We start from the raw sequence: 23,059 nt of genomic DNA on the forward strand, positions 1-23,059 counted from the left end.
TTGCGACGTGACGTAACGATTTTTAACGGAGCCTCGGGTGCAAAGGGTTAAACGTTGCATCGATAAAATTGATAGGCTACTCGGTTGACGCGGTGAGATCAGTCTTCAATTATATATATAATATACATATATTGTACATTATACATTAAACACGAATAAATAATATATTATACAATTTCACGTGATAAATTACCAATATTAAACGCATGAAAAATTACGAGATTCATTTTCTAAGAAGATTGCGCGCTATAAAATGTCAGATTCTGTTGCTTCTACGAAACGCCGCAGTATTTGGCTCCGTCCGCAGTATTTGGCTCCGTCCGCGGTAATACCCGCGCTTGCCCTATTTCGAAGAAGCTAGAAATTTCGACGATCTGCTCCGATTCTCGGCTCGATGATCGCCCGTCGATCTCCGGACAGATCCTTCTGTTTGGGCCGCTCTTAATCCTTTCGTGGAACACATCGGAAAGACGGGTCGGGGCCTTATCGATCCACGGTGGCCGGGGATAAAGCGGGCCCGAGATTCTACCGGTCGGATGCCAGACATTTTTCACGGGACTGGTTGGAGACTCTAAACGTAACATCGTCACCTACGGCCGGCCGGATTATTCCGACGATCAAGATTAACCCTTTGCACTCGAGCGGCGACTCCGAGGCACCGCTAAAATTATTACATCACGTTCCAAGATAATATTTATATTATATATTTTTATATATTATATATTATTATTATTATAATATTATATTATATTATATAATATAATATAATATAATTATAATATTATAATATATTATTATTATATAATATTATTAATATTATATATTATTATTATATATATATTATATATTATTATTATTATTATATATATATATTATATATTATTATTATTATTACTATTACTATTATTATATATAAATATATATTATTATTATTTATATTATATATTTATATATTTTATCGAAGCTTAGATATAAAAAGATTGTTGAAAGTCTAACTGTCGTATGAGTCACAAGATTCAATCTCACACGCGTGAAATACACTTTGTCGTTAAAAATGGAACTACCATAAGTCGGAAAAGTTAATTTAGATTTACAGTTAAAATCGCTTCGAGTGCAAAGGGTTAATCCTCGAGATACCGCTCGGCCGCAATTCGCTGCAGTTCTTCGGCCCGAGCGGCGCAATTAGCGCGCGTTCGATTCGGCGTGCTTCGATTAAAGAGGACCTAATCGTTCGACGATAAGTGTGCTTCGTTTGCTTCTGTGCGTTCTTCTTGGTTCACCGGAATTGTTCGAGACGCCGTCGAGGCCATCGATTTCGGCTATCGACGCGCATATTCGCCATCGTCTCCCGTTGGTTCGAGATCGAAAGGTTCGTTTCCAGCTCTCGTTCCGGACGTTATCGCGACCCAGTTCGACTCGAGTGCCTACTCCGGACTTTTATCGGCTCGATTTGATCGAGATCCCGGTGCATTGTCGTTCCTCGGCGAGCCTTTGTTCTTCAACGAAAATCGGCTGGAAAATTGAAATAACAATTATGGTACGAGGATACATCGTTTTTGGAATGTAGAGGAGCTCTTTGAACGCGAGATGCGTGTGCCGTCCGCGTTATACTAATCACGGATATACAGGATGGTTCACCAAAATAAGGTCGCTTAAATATCTGCTATAATTATGGGGGTACAACAAATAATTTGTATGCTATTTCAATGGTTTTTGAATATACATATATATACTATATATAAAAAATATATTATTATATATTTTATTATTATATTAATATATATTATTATTATTATATTATTATATTAATATATATATATATATATATATATATATTATTATATATTATGAACATTGCACATAGTACATATATTATGCGTCCCATTGTCTACGCGGCGTTCAGCACAATTTGCACTTTTTTTTTTCTTTTTTTTCGCTTTTTGTTGTGCGCCGACAACAGCGCAATTGCAATTGCGTTTTGCATCGAGTCGATTCAGAGACGCGCATACGTATTTTCATATCGGAAATTAGTCATTCTCGGTAAACGTTTTAATCGCGTTAATACGGGCCGGGGAAGATACGATTGTTCGAATAATAATCCCAGGTAGCTCGCGACGTTTTAAAAGACGTCCATTTTACGTCCGTTTTAAGGCGCCTTACGACCTAAACAAAGAAACATCCGAAAAACATCCCAAAATGCACGTCGTTTCTGAAATTTACGTCTTTATATATATATAGTTTATATGAAATAAAAATTATATCAAAACTATATTCATTTCAATATTATATATAATAAATATATATAATATATTAATAATATCAATAATATATTATTAAATATAATTATATATATATTACATTTAAATATAAATATATATAAAATTATATATAAAAATATAAAAATTATATTTCCAAATATATACAATATAATTTTTATATTTTTGTAATAATGAAATAAATACAGTTTTGACATCATTTTTCTTTGCTACATAACTCGCTAATAAAAACGACGCTCCCAACCCGTCCTCCTGTTTCGCAACGTAAGACGTACGGAAGACGTTCGCAGGACGTTTCGTCGGACATTCGCATCGTCCGCCGGTTGCGTATCTCGTTTTTGGCACCGGTCCAAGCTGTCCCGCGGTATCGGCTAATGGGTGGCCGCGAATCCGCCGGTCTCTAACCCGATCACGTAGAGAAGAATGGGGATCCTCTGCGAGTCGCGTCGAGCCGTGATCGAATCGTTCCGAGCAGCGTGTTCGCCTCGGCTCGCCGGGTCAGGCACAGGGAATGCCGGAAAAGCAGAAAACCGGCGAGCGACCAGAAAAGGAACGAGATCGTATTCGGCTCACGTATCCGCAGCGGGAGAGAGAGAGAGAGAGAGAGAGAGAGAGAGAGAGAGAGAGAGACTGGTACGGTGATCACGTTCCGCCAACGTGAGACTCCTCTGCCCCGGAATTCCAGGCTGTCGCCGTGTGGCTTGCCTTTTGTGCCTCTTATCTGTTCCCGGAGATGCACCCGGAAACGCAGGCGCATTCCGACGCATGCATTCCGGGGGACGGAGCGAGCCTAACCGATCGTGTACGATCGTTTAGCACCACCGCCGATAATCGGGGGAACAAAAGGCTTTTGCTTGCCTCGTCGTCGCGAATAATTTCTGATCGACGCGCGATCGCGCCGTTTCTCGACTTTCGGCGGCAGAAATCTCGCTCGTACGGTCGTTGCGCACCGATTTTCCCGCGGCACGCGTTCGACCGAAGGATCGATCTTTTTTTTCCCTCCCGAATGGGTGTTTCGCAACGGATCGGCCGCAATTGCGGCTCGCGGCTCGCGGCCGAGCCGGCGCCGCGAAACCGTCTGACGCCACGAAAACGTGATTTACGAGCGCCGCCAGTGAAAGTACGCTCCTCCGGGAGGCGTTAACGTTTTACGCGGATTACACGGGAGTCGGTGGCGCCTGCTAATGGTATAATTACCGGACGAACGCGGCGGCGCGGTTCCCGTTCGTCGCCGATCGCCGATCTCCTGGAAAACGATCCGCGACAGCCCGTCGGATCTTATCTCTCTCTGTTATCGTCGCCGCGATCCGGAACGCGAGTCCTCGGCCGTGGAACGAGCCAGGATCCTCGGCCACATCGGGGGACGAGTCGGATCGATTCGGGAATGCCGACGCGAATCGGCAAAAGAGGGAAACGTGGACGATCGGGAACGAGGAACGACGCGCGTCGCGGAGCGCAGGTTTCCGGGTACGCGTCGGGCCCGGGATAAGGCGACGGAACGCGGAGGGGACGCCGGGGAAAGCAGGGAGATTGTATTTTTTTTCGGGAGAATAGTGATTTTTAATAGAAATGATCGGCGGTCGGAATTGAGACCGGAAGATTTGAGAATCACGAGATACGATTCGGAGGCAATTTGGAGGCCACGTGACGCGATTCGGAGGCAATTCGGAGGTCACATGACGCGATTCGGAGGCAATTCGGAGGTCACATGACACGATTCGTAGGCAATTCGGAGGTCACATGACACGATTCGAAGACAATTCGGAGATCACGTGATTCTATTCGAAGGCAATTCGGAGGCCAAGTGATTCGATTCGAAGACAATTCGAAGGCAATTCTGAGGCCACGTTATTCAATTCGTAGGCCACGTGATTCGATTCGAAGGCAATTCGAAGGCAGCCTGACACGATTCGGAGGCTATTCAGAGGCCACGTGATTCAATTCGAAGGCAATTCGTAGGCCACGTGATTCGATTCGAAGGCAATTCTCAAAGGCAGCCTAACGATTCTAAGACAATTCAGAGGTCACGTGAGACGATTCTAAAGCAATGCGGACGGCCATATGACACGATTCGAAGGATATTCGAAGACCACGTGACACGATACGAAGGCAATTCGAAGACAATTCGAATACCACACAACACTATCCGAAGACAATTCGTATGCCGACTCCGTCGCACGTTACCATCGACGACAGGAACAGATTACATAGGCGTAACACTAGCAACAACCCAGGAAAATTCGCAGCAACCCGGAATTTCGCATTTCCGGGAGAAATTTGTTGTAATCCATAGAACGGCGATCGGCGGATCGCGAGATTTCCGAGCGCCCGTCCCGACTTTCGACGAGCGACGATCGACGACCGGCGACGATAACGAGACAGTTTACGAGCGCGCGAGCAGCAACCGGTGGTCGTGCGTGACCGCGCGACGTTTAGCCGGCCCGTTGACCCATTTGCATCGGGGCCCTGCTGATTAGCACCGCGATCTCAAAATCGGTGGCACGCGAAACTCTCGAAAAAGTAAAAAAAAAACGTCTGCGCGAGCCGGTCGAACAATCGCGAACAACTCGAATCAAGCCGAACGATCGATCCCCACGGCGTTGCGTCGTCGACGACGGGTCGCAACGGATTTCGAAACGGTCGCCGAGATTTTCCGCGGCTCGGGCGGTGGTGTCGGATCGCGACCAATGGATCGCCGCTCGTTTCGCGGAATTAGTCCGCCGGCGAAATTAACGGCGGGATTTATTCGCTTTTGTCAGCGACGGCCGATCGAGCAGTGGCGCAAACCATTGGCGCGCGGCGTCTCCGTTTCGATGACTGTGCGGCGCGCCTGACTCTCGCACCTGGACACCGTAAAACAAACCGCACGTGGCCGTCGTCGTCGTCGTCGTTACGTCGTTTACGCGGCCAACGGAGGGGGAGAACGCGTTCTTTTCGACATTGTGCGCACGAAGAAAGCGTACGATTTCGTAACCAGAACCTAGACACCGCCGCCGATCCAACACCTTCGGCGGCGCACGCGTTCCACTTTGTTCGCCGCTGACAATGGGAAAAGAGATAGAAGAGCTAGAAGAGCGCGCGCGCGCTCGCGCACTCGCTCGCATGCCAGGTCGTTAACTCTTTCAGAAGTTATAATGGAGTTTTCCGTGTACCCGGCCCCGGATTCGGATCTGGGTTAGGCTCGATTAGCTTCGGACCGAGCGCTACTTCAGCCGCGGTGGTTCCCGACGGTCGCCCCGACGGTGTACATACAGGGTGTCCCAAAAATGTCTCGCAATCCGAAAGTGGCGGGTTCCTCGTATTATTTGGAGCAACTTCTTCCTTTACAAAAATGTTCTCCGAGGCACCGTTAACGAGTTATTAACGAAAAACAGTGACCAATGAGAATCGAGTACGGCTGACGCGAGGCGGGCCAGCCAACCAGCGCGCGAAGCCCAGTTCCGCTCATTGGCTCGGTCGCCTTGCACCAGCCGAGCTCGCCTCTCCATTGGTCACTGTTTTTCGTTAATAACTCGTTAACGGTGCCTCGGAGAAAATTTTTGTAAAGGAAAAAGTTGCTTCAAATGGCCTGAGGAACCCGCCACTTTCGGATTGCGAGGCATTTTTGGGACACCCTGTATATTAAGGTTGCATCGAACGCCGATGGTAATCGCGCCAGCGCGTTTACCACGCATTCAAATCGCCGCGTATTAATGCCCCGGCGTTTCACGGTTCCATTATGCGGAAACCGAGCGTACGCATTATACCGAGCCCCGGTTTTCTCCGTGGGACCCGATATACGCATATATTGGGTTGGCTATAAAATGGTAGATATTGCTACTTTTATAAAATATTGCGTTGGCAACTAAGTAATTGCCGATTTCAGTTATAGATGTCTCTCACTCTCATTTTTATGATATCCGTAAATGTTATATTATAAAATTATTATTCTTATTATTATTATGTTATTTTTTATTATCCGTGAATGTTAGCAACTGGACAAATTGAATGCAGCGGTCAAGGAAAAGCGAGCAGAATTGGTCGATCGTAAAGGTGTCATTTTCCAGCAGGACAATGCTAGGCCGCACACGTCTTTGTCCACTCGGCAAAAATCGATGGATATTGGTTGGGAATTGATGTTACACCCACCATATAGCTCTGATCTCGCGCCATCGGATCACCACTTATTTCGATCCCTGGACAACTCCCTTCGTGGTAAAACTTTGAACGACGACGACGCTGTAAAATCTCACTTAACTCAGTTTTTGGCCGAAAAGGATCGGACTTTCTACGAGCGTGGAATTTTCGAGTTGTCGGAGAGATGGCGAAAGGTCATCGAACAAAATGGAAAATACATTACGGATTAAACTTCGTTCCAAGTAAAAAAAAATTTTTTACTTCATCGAACAAATCGGCAATTACTTGGTTGCCAACCAAATGGTATAGTTTACACCCTTCCAGCTCCGGCTCGAATAACTTTGACAGCAGATTTTATTTTGAACGCTGACGGCAGGCCGATAGAGCACGGCTGCGCACGGCCGCCGCGCGCAAGTCGACGGTCAGAGTTCAAATCGGAACACCGCTCGTAAATCGTTCGAAGGACGAGTTATGGGGGATCCGTTTACCAGAATAGTTAGCCAAACGCCGGCCGCGATCGAATGAAATGTCTACGCGGCCGACCCTGGCCGCGGAATAGCCCGGGAATATTAATACCGGTCGGCCGCGTTCGACGAGTATACTCGTCACCGGGAAGTGGCGGTATTTTGTGTCGCGACGAGTATACTCGTAAAAACTGGTCGATGTCAAAAGTATGTCGAATATTAAATTTTCGTTGCGAACTCTGTAGTCGAGGCTCGGTATTAAGGACGGGAGCGTAGTAATTGGGGCACAGTAAATAGAGCACATTAATTGGAGCGCGGCAGTTGAAGCACGATAATTGCGGCACGACAATTGCGGCGCATTAATTGAAGCGCGGTAATTAAAGCACAATAAGGCGCTATAATTCGGGCACAGTAATTGAAGCACGGTGATTGTAGCACAGTAATTGAAGCCACGATAATTGTGGCACAGCAATTGGGGCACATTAATCGAAGCGCAGTAATTGAAGCACAATAATTGAGGTATAACAATTGAAACACGGTAATTGTAGCACAGTAATTCAAGCACAATAATTGCGGCACAGCAATTGGGCTATATTAATCGAAGCGCAGTAATTGAAGCACAATAATTGAGGTACAGTAATTGAAGTACAACAATTGAAACACATTAATTGAAGCCCAGTAACTGAAGCTCAATAATTGTGGTACAGTAATTGAAGCACGGTAATTGGAGCCCAGTAACTGAAGCTCAATAATTGAAGTACAGTAATTAAAGCACAATAATTGAGCTACAGTAATTGAAGCTCAATAATTGAGGTACAGCAATTGAAGTACAGCAATTGAAACACAGTAATTGAAGCACGGTAATTGAAGCACAGCAATTGGGGCACATTAATTGAAGCACGATAATTGAAGCCCAGTAACTGAAGCTCAATGATTGAAGTACAGTAATTAAAGCACAATAATTGAGGTACAGTAATTGAAGTACAGCAATTGAAATACAGTAATTGAAGCACGGTAATTGAAGCACAGTAGTTGAAGCACAGTAATTGAAGCACAATAACTGAAGCCCAGTAACTGAAGCACAATAATTGAGGTACAGTAATTGAAGCCCAGTAACCGAAGCACAATAATTGCAGCACAATAATCGAAACACAGTAATTGTGGCGCAGTCTCCGCCGTCGAACCGCGGTGCGCCCAGCGAGCATGCATATACATCGATGCCATAAACAATTAACAATGCTCGTTGCAGCATCCACGATGTTTGCCGGCCGCGCAGAGACGATTCATCATCGCCGAATGATCTTCGGCGCGTAGAATCGCGAGAACCATAACCGTTCGTACACAATGCATGTGTTATTATAATCCCGGGGAGGATCGGCGATGGTATCGGCGATGGCACCGAGCGCGTCGAGGCGGCTCGTTGCATAGAAACGAGCGCAAATGAGACGCATCTCCGTATCGAAAGCGCGAGTTTCCCCATCGCGATTGCGAGAACCGGGCTTTCCGAGCCGACGCTGGAGGAGCTTGAATCGCGAGCTTTGTTTGCGACCGTTCCTCCTTCGTCGGCCGGCCAGCCGGGTGAGTCAGAGCAACGTGGCCGGCATACAAGAGAGCAGCGGGCGCGAAAGAAGGATGAAGCGGGACGGAGAAGCGGTCTGGCCGGCTCTTGAGACTTTTCAGCGGCCAAGCTCTCTCGTTGCTTTTCGTCAATGAACGGACGTTTCCCTTTCTTTCGGCTCGCCGTACGCTATTTTTGCCCGCCCGGCGCCACGCTGCCCGCCGGTTCATTGAATTCGAATCGGAGACGGCACAACGAGATCTCGATCCTCCTATGCTCCTCCCAATACGTAACGATTTTCGATCGATCTCGTTACCCCTCGAATGCTTCGGTTCTGTTTTTTTGTTTTATCGGTGGTTATGTTATGCTAGCCGTGTTAGCGTCGTCGAAACCTTTTGCGATGAACCCCGATACACGTTCAGAAAACAAGCGAACTCTATTGCTATAAAATTTATTACGAATTGGGCCGATTAGATTATTGGGTCGATTATTGGCTCGAGTGATTTTGCAGTGAAAAATTCTTCTGTCGCATTCAAAAATAATTTTTAGATTGATTACAGTCGCGAAACGCGACCTTAACAACGTTTCCGCGCGTCCTTTTAAGCAAGTAAGATATTGAAGGTGGTCGATACATTTTGACCACCCGGTATATGGCGATAAGCTCTTAGATAAATGTCGCCCGATTTCCATCGTGTTTGGGCTCGTTCAAATCGGGAGAATCTCGGCTAACCGTCTGTACCACGATCACAAACGCGAGACGAAAATTACTACAGAAAAAAAAACGATTTTCTTCCTCTTGCACGTTCGCTTGTAACGTTGCACGTTCTACGAAAGCGTTTATAAATCGCGAACGATAACAGCTGCCCAAAAATGGTTCAAACGAAAGTTGCGTATCGTTCTTTGGACAACATTTACGTTTCCTTCTTTTTTCGCAAAAACGTGATACATATTTTTCTCCAAGAAAACCTCGCACAGATCAATCGACTCAAGAATACTGTACGACTTCAATTCGAACTACTTTCGCTCGTTATTTCTCGGTTGCGATTTATAAACATTTACGTAGGCGGGTCGCTTCGAAAAAGGGTCGATTTCTCGCTTAGAATAAAAAGCGAGCACGAACGAAATAAGGTCAATTTTTGGGGGTGGTTTATCGAACCCTTGCGAACAGTTTCATCGAATTCGGCGCGCCCCGGTCACCGAGCTTTCCTTCCGAGCTTGCGTTGTCAAGCTTCGTCCCGTCGTTTCAGAGACACTGCGATGAGAAAAGAGCGCGAGGGGTGCGAGGGGAGGGGTAAGTTAAATCGCGCCGATTTCGCGCGAATCCAACGACGCTCTGTGCAAGATCGCAGTGAAATTCGACGCGTTCGCAGGTGAAATTCGCGCGGAACAACGTTTCACAAGGTTCCGACGATTTTTCGGCGATTCGAGCCGTCGCAGTCGCGGGATTCGATTCGAGCCGTCGCAGCCGCGGTATTCGTTTCCCTCCCGCGATTCCGAGAACGCAGATAGTGAGAGCTCGGGTCGCCCGTAGCAGTCGGTTGGCCGCCACAATGTGTCCTTTGACGGTAAAAACGGCCTAAATGTCACCGTGGCCGTAGCTCGCGCGACGCGTCGCGGCGCTGCAACGCCGAGGTTCAATGCACCCGAGGCCCCCCGAGCCAATTTCCAACAATTTCCCACGGCCGGGATCGGATCGAAAAGCCGCGGGTTTCCACGCGAATTGGAGCGAGTCGCGCGTCGATCGTTTCGTGTGATCTACCACCGAATCGATCCACCGATCGACGCAGACCGTGAACGCTTGTTCGTGAAACACGCGACGGTCTAGCAGGCGCGGGAGGGGCCCGTGGGGCGAGAGAGAGGAGGGGGGGATAGGCGAGTATCGCTTATGGTTTATGGGACGGGCCAGCGAACGAGAGACGAACGGCAAAAGGCCGAACCGTGTCATCGGTTTCCAGCGTGACAGGCGCGGAGGAAGCTGGTGCACGCGAGGCCGAGACGAAAGTTGGTACCGGTTCTATTATTAGCCGAGTTCCAGCCAAGTGCAACATCGCGATCGGGGAGGAACGCATATGGCAAGCAACGAGCGAAGCGGAGCAGAGCGGAGCCGGGCGGAAAGCGGCGCGCCGACAGAGAAAGGGAGAGGGGCTCTCTTTCCTCTCCTTGTCTCTCGTCTCCACCTTTCTCTCTTTAACGGGCGCGCGAAGATTTTGCAAAAGTTCCGTATTTCCTAAACGGTGAACCGGATGTGGCGATGCTCCACTAATTACACTTGAGTTCTTCCTAACCGACGCTCGGCGTGTACAGAAAAATACAGTGAAACGTACAGTGTCCCTAATTGACGCTCAGATTGTGCGGAAAAATGGACAATTCGGGAAGAGATTGCCGATTGTCAACAATTCGAGCCGCAACGCTCGAATATATTCCCAAATTGTCCATTCTTATGCACGATCTGAGCGTCGGTAAGGGAGACATCACCGTACAGAAGCGAAGTGCAGTAATGTCTCCCTAATTGACGCAATTGGGAAGAGGAGATACGATTATTCGAGCTTTGCGGCTCGTTTTTATAGTTGTTAACAATCGATAACCATAAAAAACGAGCCGCAAGGCTCAATCGTATCTCCTCTTCCAAAATTCTCCATTTTTGTGAACAATCCGAGCGTCGATTAGAGAGACATTACTGTATACAGTAAATTCTCCCTACCCGACGCTCAGCTTGAAAACAAAAATGGACATTTTAGGAAGAATAGATACAATTATTCGAGCAGTTGCGCCACGTTTTCATCGGGTTGGCGGGAAAGTTCTGTCGTATTTTACTAGGCTGCAGGTAATTTAACCTGTCAGGTCAAGACAAGCAGGTAGAACGCGTCGCGCAGGAGGTCTCGTTTTAGCGTGCCTCTCGTTGGATATCAGAGGATTGCTTTCAATGCCCTTCGTCAATTAGTTGCGAAGCTCGGAGCGAATAAGATGGCAGCGGGTAAAGTGCATTTAAGACACTGCACGCGGCGCGAGTTCCAGAAAGGAAGCGACGCGTCGGTTGCTTGTAAAAACCTGTGCGACACACGTTCGGAAGTGAAGTTGTAAGTGTTCGGACCTGTCGGAGATGCCAAAAAAGATCGCCAAATTTCGCGTCGGAGTTTTCGCTCTCGAAGATCGTCGATCCGGGCGGCCGTCCGAGGTCGACGATGACATCTTGGGGTCCGTGTTGATCGACGAGCTGCCCGAAAAACGGCGACGACTGGTTGCTGCAAATAACGGATGATATTAATAATAATAATATTAATAAAGTTAATATATTATAGTTAATAATAATAATATTAATAAAGTTAATATATTATAATTAATAATAATAATATTATTATGTTCGATAATATAATATTATCGAACAAAATGTAAATAAACGTTATTAAAGCTGAGAGAGCTCCGTTTCTCTACTGGCGAGGTGCTGTTTGTAATTTTTATTGGGCATACGTATCGCGTGTCGGTTACCACAGCGTCGTCGACGACGCCGTCGACGATGCAGTCTGGCTGGCAGACAGTGCGCCCGTTTACAAGGGACGACCCGCGAAACACGAGGATATTGTATAAACAAACGAGCGGGTCTCGATGGTTTCCGATTCCCCTCATCCGAGGCAGACGCCGCGAATCAACGTGCAATGAACTTGTCCGTCGTCCGCGGCCAACACGTGCTCCGTCGCGACGCTTCTGCGTTTCGCGTCTGCAGGACGATCCGGCGAACAACGCTCTTCCAAAATTGTCCAATTTTGTTGGCGCAAGCACAAATTATTGCTACGAATTTTCTGCTCCGCGACAAAGACGAAAACGGTTCCACGAAAGGGAGCAAGTTATTTTTTTCGCCGGCGGGCCGCGAATGCAAACATCTAACCCCCCCCCCCCCCCCTCACCATCGCCACGATCGAGAAGACGCAAAGAAAGCGGAGTATATTTTTGCGGAGCATGATTTACCGGCGCAACGATTTACCCGTTCCGGTTATTTATGTACGTATCGACGGCAGAAAGCACCGCGGCAAGGCTGTTCCTCCGAAAGTTGTTAGCCATCTTTGAAACAGGTTTACAGCGCAGGAAGTGCTAAACTGGAACGGTTTGTTGTTCCCCTCGTTTTCTTTCGTATTCGGTCGTTTTCCGCCGTTACGCCGGCGGGATTCGTTTGTTTTTGGAAAACACCGGGAAACATCGCGGCCTCGACGAAAGCCTGTCGCGTTAAAAACCGAACGGGAGCATGTGCCTAGTCCGCGGTCCGTTGAAATGTCGTTCTGGAATAGCGAATGTTCCTTTTTCATATAGTGGTGCACGAGTAAATTTACATCGCTTCGGGAAACCGGTATGTAAATTTAAACGTGCAGGACATTTTGCCGCCGAAGTACGCGCTGACACGAGTGTAGCTCGACCGAAGTAAGCGAGATACAGAAAATTCTCCCTAATTGACGGTCAGATTGGGCAATTTGGGAAGAGGCGACACGATTATTGGAGCCATTCGACTGTAAAAACGTGTCGCGAGGCTCGAATAATCGTATCACCTTCTTTCCAAAATTGTGCATTTTTGTTTACAAGCTGAAGAAAAATTAGGGAACATTTAAGAAGAATTATTAATACTTTACGTTCCGCGTTATGCTAATAGAAGAGCGCAATAATAATTATATAATAATAATATATATATAATTATATATATAATATATAATAATAATATATATATAATTATATATATATAATATATATAATATAATAATTTTGGAAGAAAAGCGATTCCGAACAAAAATGATTCGTGTTTGCAGGGTCGAGCACGGACCTGGTGCCCCAGATGCTGGGTATGTTCGACGAGCTAGCGCGTCGCGGAAATGGCTACAACGAGCACGTGGTCTTTCCCACGGTGCTGCAGAAGCGGCTGAGCCTGGTGTCCCATCGAGGGTCCGTGTTCTGTCAGGGCCAGTTCTGTCCGGACGCGACCGTATCCCGGCAGGAGGACCCCGCGATGACCCTGGAGGAGAGGTCTGACAGCCGGGTGGAAGCGATCGCGGCGGAGCCGGAGCCGGAGCCCGAGACCGAGGTCCGGAAGGACCGGGTCGTCTACGACCCCCTGGAGAGCAGTCGGCAGGAGAATCGATCCGATCGCGCGATCGAGGAGAAGCACTATCGGCGGGAGAGCAACGGCCTGACGCCGCTCAGGTACAATCGAAGATGCAGGAACGCTGCTCGTCCTCTGTCGGGGAGCTCCGTGGCGTCCAGCACATCCTCCAGCGGATGCAGCAACCAGGGGAACACCTGCAACGCGAACCCTTATTTGGCGTCCGTCGAGTCTCTGGCCGACACTTGCGCCAGCTCCCAAGGTAAGCCGTCGAGCAGTCGATTTCGGAATAGGTGCTGTGTTCTCTCGATAACTGTCCCTAATTCGACTGCGCCGAGTAACAGCTATCCTAGAGGTGCTGTGAGAAGGAAAGGAGCTGCCGAGGGTCGAGATTTTTAATTTAATTTAAATTTAATTTAAATATATATTATATAATAATTTAATATTATAATATATTAATATTAAAATAATAATAATTTATTATTATTATTATTATATATATATATATATACATAATTAAATTATTATATATTAAAAACTTACTTTTGGATTTCTGCCGATGAAACGTTTATTTTCGTTTTACATTCATCTTGCTCTGCCGATTAACCCTTGTACAGGTAACGCGGTTCGAGAGTTCTTCCATATTCTATTTATTCCAGGTAATAGCAAAATCTAAAAAAGAAGTATTCAAGTAAAAAGTAAATTCAAATCATTTAGGCCAGTTTTAAAAGAGTTGTACCGTTCTAAAAGCTGTCGACTCAGTTTTCCTCTTCATTGTATACCATAAAACATAAAAGAAGTTATAAGTAGGCATAGAGAAATGGGCACCTTGGTGCCCGCGTAAAGGTTAAGACAACGCCAAACGCTGTACAAGCGATCTAATTATATCAAACCTCAACTTACCACTCGAGTAATTATAATCGCAATTATATCCTGTTCCGTATCAGCTTGACCAGAAAAACGAGTCGAATGCGACGATAAAAGTTTCGTACGAAGGAACCAAAAAGAGTAGAAAAACGTTGCACCCTACGCTTGACCCAACGGTGCCTCGGTCATCGAGCACGTTTAACGTTTCACTGGTTCCAGAAAGGGCTTACCTCGGTGGCGGCGATAGAATTTTGGCAGTTATCGTAGAGGTCTTCGCAACAGTTATCGAGAGAATACTGTATTCGCTGGCGAAGATCCATCGACACCGGTTCTTCTTCCATTTTTCTTCAGTTCTTCCGGAAAGCGTCAGGACTTTAACCAGTCGGCTGTGGCGCCACCTTTTCGGCGCCTACTTCATAACCTCGCGATAATCTTGACATAACCTATGTGTGTCACGAGAATCAAGCGACGACGAATATGCTCGTGAAGCACAGAGTAAGCGTCGCTGTTGAAACGTTGGAACAGGAAGGCGGTTTTATTTGATAAAATTAACAATTTTATTGCTAATATTCACTAGCAATATTGTAATCCTTTTCTAATCTTACTTTTTACAACAACGTAAACAGCTTCGCGTACGATCGGCCTCGAAATATTCTCGTCGAGCCACAGCTAACTGGTTAATTTACCGGCGGATCGGCGGACCTATCGACGTTCTCCGCTTCTTTTATTTCACTTTCCCGAAAGAAAAGCGAAGGGAGTTTCTATTTTTTTACGAGCCGGCGTGTAGATCTTTACGGCTCGCATTTTCTCGGGCCGCGATTCAGGCCGCGCGGAGAGCAACGTTTTCCTCGATGATCGCGGAACACCGAGAGAAAGAGAGAGAGGGAGAGAGACAGAGAACTTTATTGCCACCGTTGCTATCATTACTGTCATTTGCTGGTTATTACGCGGCGCCGCGCCGGGAGAGAAAGTCGGAGTCCTTGGAATCTCCGTCGGCCGCCGATGCATTGGGAAACGAATTTCTAAAATATTTCCGACTCCGGATCGCGCTTCCCCCGGGGTGTCGCGTTCGGGCCTAAATCGATCGCGATCGAGTCGTCGATGACCCCGAAGAGATTTTCTAATCGAACAGGTTCCGGGGACAGCGGCGTGGTCACCGTCTCGGAATCGAACTGTCGCATCGGCAACGATGGCAGCGGCCAGAGGAGGAACAGCGCGGAGGAGGACCCACCTTTCTACAGGCCGCGGTACTGCGACTCCCATCGGAACCCCATGGAAAGAGTGCTCCTCGAGATAGTCGACACCGAAGCGATCTACGTCGAACACCTGCGACAGATCATCCAAGTACGTGTCCGTCTTGCTCCTTCAATTCTACATGATTTCGCAGACGAGCAGAATCGAAGAAATTTATCGATTTTCCAGGGTTACCTTATATTTTGGAGAAACGATCCGGCATCGTTTGCCCATCGAATGCAACTAGGCGACTTATTTAGCAATATCGAGGATATTTTCGAGTTCAACAGGTAACGAGAATATTCTCCTTCGACGAGACAGGGTGTCCGAAGATTATTGTGTAAGCGAGAAACGAGAGGTTCCTGTGGTGATTCGAAGCAACTTTTTCCTTGGCGAAAATGTTCTACGAGGCTTCGTTTACGAGTTATTAGCGAAAAACAGTGGCCAATCGGAGAGCGAGCGCGGCCAGCGCTCCGCCCTTCCGGCCAATGCCGCGTCGCGCCGGCCGTCTGACGCGGCGGCAGAGGTCGCGAGGGCGGGGCGTCACGGTTTTTCGTTGATAACTCGCAAACGAAGCCACGGATTGCATTTTCGCTAAGGAAAAAGTTACTTCAAATGACCTCAGGAACCCGCTTGTACAATAATATTGGGACAACCTGTGTATCTATGAGAGGGGTTTCGGGGATTGATTAGGCGATGAATTTCGTTTCAGTCAGTTCCTTCAAGAAATCGAGAAGTGCGGCTTGGACCCTGTTTGCATGGCAAACACATTTATCAAGCACAACTCAGGATTCAAGGTGTACACAGAGTACTGCACCAATTACCCGAGGTAAATCGCTGAAGAGATTACTTCGGCTACGGTGAAGATTGTTTTTATAGCAACCTGACAAGCACGAACGTTGAAGTTCGAATAAAATATTGTACGGATACGCTGTGTATAAGCTAGGCATTGACGTAGACCATCATTGCAGGACGGTTTCCGTGTTGACCGATCTGATGAGCCAAGAGGAAGCTGCGAACGCGTTTCGGGAAAGGCAAGCGGCTTTGAGACACGCGCTGCCGCTCGGATCTTTTCTTCTTAAGCCGGTCCAGAGGATCCTGAAGTACCATTTACTCTTAGAGGTGAGCGACTGTCTACCGAGTGAGATCAGAGCACGAATGGGCATTCTAGGTGGAAAAGAAGTTGTATCACGAAAATAAATATATATTTTTCATATATTCTTTTTCTGGAATGTTTACTGAGACTAATGGCACATGTAACAATTTACATAGTAACTACACATACAAGAATAGAAATAAATAATACGACTACGTTTGAAAATAACATCAGTTCTAGGCTTAAAATAGTAATTCCGATTCATTATGAATAAGATGAAAAGACGCGCGTGACTTTTTCCCATCTAGAATTACCATTCGTTTCGCTGTGCAGTAGTGGCCGTAATATGTCGATTCGTTTCGAAACATCTGAATGATTGGTTGGCTTTGCAGAACCTGTCGAAGGAGTACGGGGCAGACTACGATTCGAGAGAGGACGAGGCTGAAGGTAGGAAGGCGATCGAGGCGGCGTTGGACGCGATGACTGGCATCGCGAAGCACATAAACGCGATGAAACGACGACACGAGCACGCTGTGCGTGTTCAAGAGATCCAGTCCCTTCTGTACGGCTGGCCTGGTCCAGATTTAACCACCAGCGGTGAGCTGGTGGCGGAAGGGCGATTCAGAATGCGAGGGGCGAAAGCCCCTCGGCACGCCTTTTTGTTCGATCGTATGCTTCTTCTCACCAAGAAGAAAGAAGATGGACTTCTAGTCTACAAGGCTCACATTATGGTACAATCTCTTCCTCCCCCCCCCCTCTCTCTCTCTCTCTCTTTCTTTCTCTCAACCCTTCTCTTTATTAATAAGTTCTCATAAGAAACTATTTGCTCTCAACAGTGTTCCAACCTGATGCTCATCGAAAGCATACCGGGAGAACCGCTTAGCTTCCACGTGATTCCGTTTGATAATCCTCGACTGCAGTATACTTTGCAGGTAACGATGCGCCCTGTTACTCGTTTACAGTATTCTCTCTTCCAATAGTTCGTCATACGGGGATGTAAGGGAATATATGAGCCGTTTATTTTGAAAGTGGTATAAGTCGCTTTGTTTTTAAGTCGATATATTTACTTGTATTTGTTATCCCAGGATACTGATATTTTTCTCGGTATAAATAATTTCGTATAAACATTAAAAAATTATGCCACTTTCAAAATAAACGGCTCATATATACATGCTTTCACGAAAATCAACGTACAGTCAAGAGAATTCTCATTTTTAGTCATCGCCCGTTATCTCTTTATAATTATAGCTCAGATTCTACTGATTGAAACGAGCACAACAAACACGATGTGCATCGAAAATACTTAATTTATTCTCGGATTAATTAACCGTACAGATTTTCTATTATAATCGTGCATCGCTGTAGTTTGTCTAGCAACACTATCTACAAGAATGTTCTTTTTGTTGCGTTCGAAGGCGAGGAACTTGGAGCAGAAAAGAGAATGGACGCTGCAGATAAAGAGGGTGATTCTCGAGAACTATAACGCAGTGATACCTTCCCACGCGAGGCAGTTGGTCTTGCAGCTCGGCCAGACACAACCAGAGGGTAACTTCCATTTCCATTGTTAAATATGTACTGCTAAATATCCGGGTTTCGTTGAGACAGCTTAAGGTAACGTTACGCTCGTAGATGACGCTCTGGCAGATAGAGGATCAGCCAAGAAGCAATACTCCGCGCCGCCAGAGTACTTAGAGAAGCGGAAGCAGGAACGAGAGAGGCGGCGCTCGGAGACCGGGCTTAGGCAGAAATTCAAGAAGAATGGCAGAAAGTCTGAGACTACAACCGAGGTAAAAGAACCCGTGGAACTCTTGAAACGCTAAAACCTGTTGCTCTCTTCGGTGCACTCTAACCAAGCGCGTTTTCCAGGATTCTCCAGCATCGACGAGAAAGAACCAGAACGAGGAATCGAGCATCGCGGACTCCAGGGATCAGGGTCTCAGAGTCTCCGACGGGCTGGGATCAAAAGTGAAGGTACGGAAAGCTCGATCCTCGAGACACCGTAATCCCCCACCTATCCGGCAAGCTAAAAGTATCGTTCGCTCTTCAGGATCGCTTCACCGGATGGAGAAGGAAGTCGGAACCCGGCTTCCAGTCGTACGTGTGCCTGAACCAATCGGACGAGGAGCAGAAGGACTTGGTCGACGCGGGTTCGACGACCATCGAACCGAAGATCGCCGAGAACGATCAGCGCCCGTTGAATTCCCCTGCGCCGGAAACCAAAGAGAACACCGAACAACAGACCCAGGCGCAAACGGTGGAGGAGATAGTCGGCCACATCCTGATGCAGAATCAAGAGTTCCAGAAACTGTTGGAGAAACAGCGCACGAACAGCATCCTGAACGTCAGGCGTCTCAAGAAGCACTTGTCCGCGGACACGTCGGACGACAGCGATTCCGAGAACACGAATTACATCGTGGAAAGCACGAACAACAGGATGACGCGGCTGAAAGCGGTGCAAAGGGACCGGCTAGTCAGGACGAACAACACTTGGAACGCTTTGTCGTCCGCGAGGGATCGTCAACCGATGCAGTTGCAGTTGCTCTACGACAATCTGAACAAGGCGGAGAACAAGCTGAACGACGCCGGCCTGAAGAACAAAATGAACCGCGTGCAAGAGAAGAAAGCGCTGTTCGAGGCGTTCAAGAGGCAGAGCATCGTCACCGAGAGCAAGGTGATCAAGACCGCTTTGAGGATACGGGAGAACTCGACGTCCAGAAGCGAGGATCCTGTCCCGGTTGCAAACCGGGCAGAAATTGCTAAGGAGAGCGAGAAGTTGAACGGGGATTCCTGCGATCGCGAGGACGTCGTGGAAGACACCGGCAAAGGGTTTGGCAACTACGACAATCTGCAACACGTCTGGGAAGGCCTCCGCGAAGACAAGGACTTGGAGAACAACGAGAGCCCGACCAGGCCGGCCGTGTGGCTGACCAAACGCTGCGAAGGGCTGCCCACGTCCCCTCAGAAGTGCGGTTCTTTGCCGCGCAGCTTCCAGATCAATCCGAATTCGAACCAAAACGTAACCAAATCCCGGTTCCTGCAGAGGGACGGCAAACCCATGAGCGAGCGACCGTTCACCATAGCCTCCGACAAACCCGCGGAAATCAATCTGGAGGACATGGAGAGGTACGTCGGCTTGCAACGAGAATCATCGGTCGCGTCGCAACTAACGCTTTTACTTGTTGACACTATTACTAACACATCGGTGCTAACACTTCTTTTCAGTGAATTGTGGATCCGTTTTTGTTAGAGCACTGAGAATTGTTATGATCGTGAAGCAACGCAGGTAGTCCGGTGAACATATAGAACATTTTTATGCTATAACTAAAAAAAAGAAAACGATGAATTTTATTCGTTAGCTTTTAACGCAAGAAAAGCTTGGAGAAGCGACTCGGTGCTGATTTCGAAACTTTCCGACAGGTACGCTTCGTCGTGTCAGCCTCAGGGCCGGATCGCCAAGTTCCCCACGTCCGTCTCAACTTCCACGTCGACCTTCTTATGCTCCCTGGACGACACCTTGACCGACGCCTACTCGGAGATCCACATGTCCTCGTCTACGACCACGAACATCCACCCGGACCACAAGATCTACAGGGCGAACACCAGCGGCAGCTCCACCATCTTCAAGAACGTGCTGTCGAAGGCTGGCAGCCGGCTTCAGGGGCTGAGGAACACCATGAGCACGGAGACCCTGGAGTGCAGCGAGGAGCTGGAACGGACAAAGTACTTCCGCTCGTTGAGCACGGGTAAATTGAAGAAGAAGGGCAAGCTGAAGCACGCCAGAGAGGCGTCCTCGGACGTCGAAGAGCTCGTAGGCTGTGCCGCCAAAGGATCGTCGGATTCCCGAGTCTCGTCGCTGTATTACAAGCAAGGTAGCTCCTGTTTGGGTGCTCGAATCGCTCAGTCCGACTACGCGGATCCTTCTATACTGTTTCTGGAGAGTAAACGACTGCAACCGTCGACCTTGAAGAGTCAGACCAAGGAGAAGGAGGAGAAGGACGACGAGGAGAGCGTGGAGAACAGAGAGAGCGAGACGGATAGCTTCTACGAGCGGTCGTTCGAGACGATAGAGAACTACGTGGACGCGGACGTCGACGACGCGTTTAGGGACAGTGCAATATTTAGCGACATCGAGGAGGTCCTGGTGGCCAGACCGTTCTCGGGGCACGAGGACGTGGCCATGAAGAGCAAAATAGCGCCTCCGGTTCCTGCGAAGAGGAAGACGGACAGTTCTACGTTGGTAGGGAGCCGAGAGACGTTCAATGTGACCGCGAAGTGCAAACCGAACGTCGCCCAAAAGCCAGACTATTTGAAAGCGAAGCCCGCGGTCAAGGGTCAGGACCTCGACTACGCGAAGTCCTCTTTGCCCGAAAGTGGCGGATACTTTAACAACGGTCTACACGCTAGTTGTAAAGGGACCGGGGAGGACAGGGATGACGTGTCCGCGGGCCAGAGCCAGGCGGGTTGGGTCAGGAAGATCGTGGGTCAGTTGCAGGGTCACGTTGAAACATAATTTATACCAATGAATGTGTACAAACCCCGCCGCGTGGGGAACTCGACACAAATTTCACGTTTTTTCCACGTTCTTAACCCTTTTGACATTGACGGATGTTTTCTGGTTACAAGTTCTGTGAGTTTTTCGACCGGGGGGGGAGGGGGGATAGGGGTAAGGAAAGTTGCAGGATAAGATATCTTGAAAGGGTTAAGAGATCCATGTCCACAGATCAATAATACTCTCGCCGGTGGTGTGGATGAATTAGGAAATTTGCGAGAAAGATCGATAAAAAAAGTACAATGTGTGAGATTACATTTTATTGCGACGTCGGTGAAAACAGATCGAAGACGATTTAGTAATTTAACGAGGGCGAGTCCTTTGAGAGCGAACGAGTAACATTGATCTAAACGACAGTCGGACGCTGTATTGGAAAGCATAATATGTACATGTGTAGGTTACGTTTCTTCTTTTTTTTTATATTAAATCTTTCGTCTTTTCCTGTAATAATATCGTTTCGTTCTTTTTTACGTTTACGAATGATACAACCGCAACTGTATCGAATTGATCCGACAGCGGAAAAGAGACGATCGTGCAGTCGTCATGTACACATTACGTTTCCCTTTATGCTACTTGTGCCTTAACGCCGACCACTTCTCTTCTCGCAAACGCGATGGTTCCGGCGTTCACAAACCGCCCGTCGCACTGTGTACTGTACAACATCGAAACGAATACTGCCGTACGATTTGTCGTGTCACGCGAACCCTAGAGCGGTAATTAGAAGAAAATGATTTACGAGCGATAATTCTCGTCTAACGTTATATCTCGTATTTAATCACTGTCGTACGGAAAATTTTATGCGAACAATACAGGGTAATTGATGAACGCAAATCGTAATGTTGATCTCGCGTAGAAATTTAAATATATCGTTGCATGGTTTGTTGTCAAATCTCCAGGAGTGACAGGGAGAGTAGGAGGAGAAGGAGGAGGAGTTGTTACACTGAGAATTCTAATCACCCTGTATCGCGTTTGTTGGTCGGATCTGTATCGACTGAATAACTGTAAGCGTCGACGAACATTCGATTAATTCGTTAGGACTTGAACGATCGTATTATCTTCTCCGAACAATAAATGTAGGCTCGTTTAGGCGACGAAAAAACTGAAATACATGCGGAACCGTTATTTTTTATTTATTCAAGAAACCTAACCGAGTTCGTCGCGTCCCGCGAGTTTAGTTGTTCCCGATAAATCAAACGGATTATCATCAGTATTCATTTTGTTTGTTATTCGTATTTCCAATTAAAATTATACGATTTAGTCGCCGATTCATTTTTTAGAGTAGACCCGCACGCACGGTGCTGAAACACACAATTTGCCAGAAATATATCTGTTGCTCAGATTTAGGGAGAAGAGAGACGATCATTCGATCATTGTTATATATATATATATATATATATATATATATATATATATATATATATATATATATATATATATATATATATATATATATTATATTAATAATACAATATAAATATAATATATATATAATATAATAAATAATAATTGTTATAGACACGAATTGTCGACAACTATAAAAACGAGCTGCAAGACTCGAATAATCGTATCTCCTCTTCCCAAAATTGTCCATTTTTGTGGACAATCTGAGCGTCAGTAAGGGAGACATTACTGTATCTGGCAATTTTTCGGTGTCGAACGAATTTAGCACGACAGTGTGTTGTAGTTGTATGAATGAAAATCTGTCGTACAATCCACGATTCCGTGCGAAATTCGTTCGGTACACGAGACGATCGACGAACGGTTATCGTGACCAACCGACGATGCGAATCAACAAATGAGAAGCTTAGAACCTCTGAATC

At 47.0% G+C, this 23,059-nt stretch overlaps 1 protein-coding gene and 1 long non-coding RNA gene across 5 annotated transcripts in view; one reads left to right on the forward strand and one right to left on the reverse strand.

Annotated features, from left to right (window-relative positions):
* The window catches only part of GEFmeso (Guanine nucleotide exchange factor in mesoderm), a 74,014-nt gene extending 51,518 nt beyond the window's left edge, over positions 1-22,496 (forward strand). For all 4 annotated transcript variants that reach the window (XM_033476834.2, XM_033476836.2, XM_076526134.1 and 1 more), the window contains exons 2-13: positions 13,205-13,756; positions 15,494-15,705; positions 15,784-15,884; positions 16,307-16,423; positions 16,566-16,716; positions 17,083-17,421; positions 17,527-17,622; positions 18,106-18,235; positions 18,320-18,477; positions 18,557-18,661; positions 18,738-19,813; positions 20,108-22,496. In XM_033476834.2, coding sequence (XP_033332725.2) covers positions 13,205-13,756; positions 15,494-15,705; positions 15,784-15,884; positions 16,307-16,423; positions 16,566-16,716; positions 17,083-17,421; positions 17,527-17,622; positions 18,106-18,235; positions 18,320-18,477; positions 18,557-18,661; positions 18,738-19,813; positions 20,108-21,200 — 4,130 coding nt within the window. In that variant the 3' untranslated portion in view covers positions 21,201-22,496. The remainder of the gene's footprint in view (positions 1-13,204; positions 13,757-15,493; positions 15,706-15,783; positions 15,885-16,306; positions 16,424-16,565; positions 16,717-17,082; positions 17,422-17,526; positions 17,623-18,105; positions 18,236-18,319; positions 18,478-18,556; positions 18,662-18,737; positions 19,814-20,107) is intronic.
* LOC117224129 (uncharacterized) lies at positions 939-15,494 on the reverse strand. Its single transcript, XR_004491133.2, has 6 exons — positions 14,398-15,494; positions 14,234-14,263; positions 14,038-14,166; positions 13,219-13,870; positions 11,506-11,656; positions 939-1,512 (listed from the first exon to the last, which is right to left on the reverse strand). It is a non-coding gene; the product is annotated as an uncharacterized LOC117224129 (long non-coding RNA).
* Positions 22,497-23,059: the final 563 nt, after the last annotated feature.

The sequence above is a fragment of the Megalopta genalis genome, chromosome 13, assembly GCF_051020955.1.
Source record: "Megalopta genalis isolate 19385.01 chromosome 13, iyMegGena1_principal, whole genome shotgun sequence".
In the NCBI taxonomy this organism is placed as follows: Eukaryota; Metazoa; Arthropoda; class Insecta; order Hymenoptera; family Halictidae; genus Megalopta; species Megalopta genalis.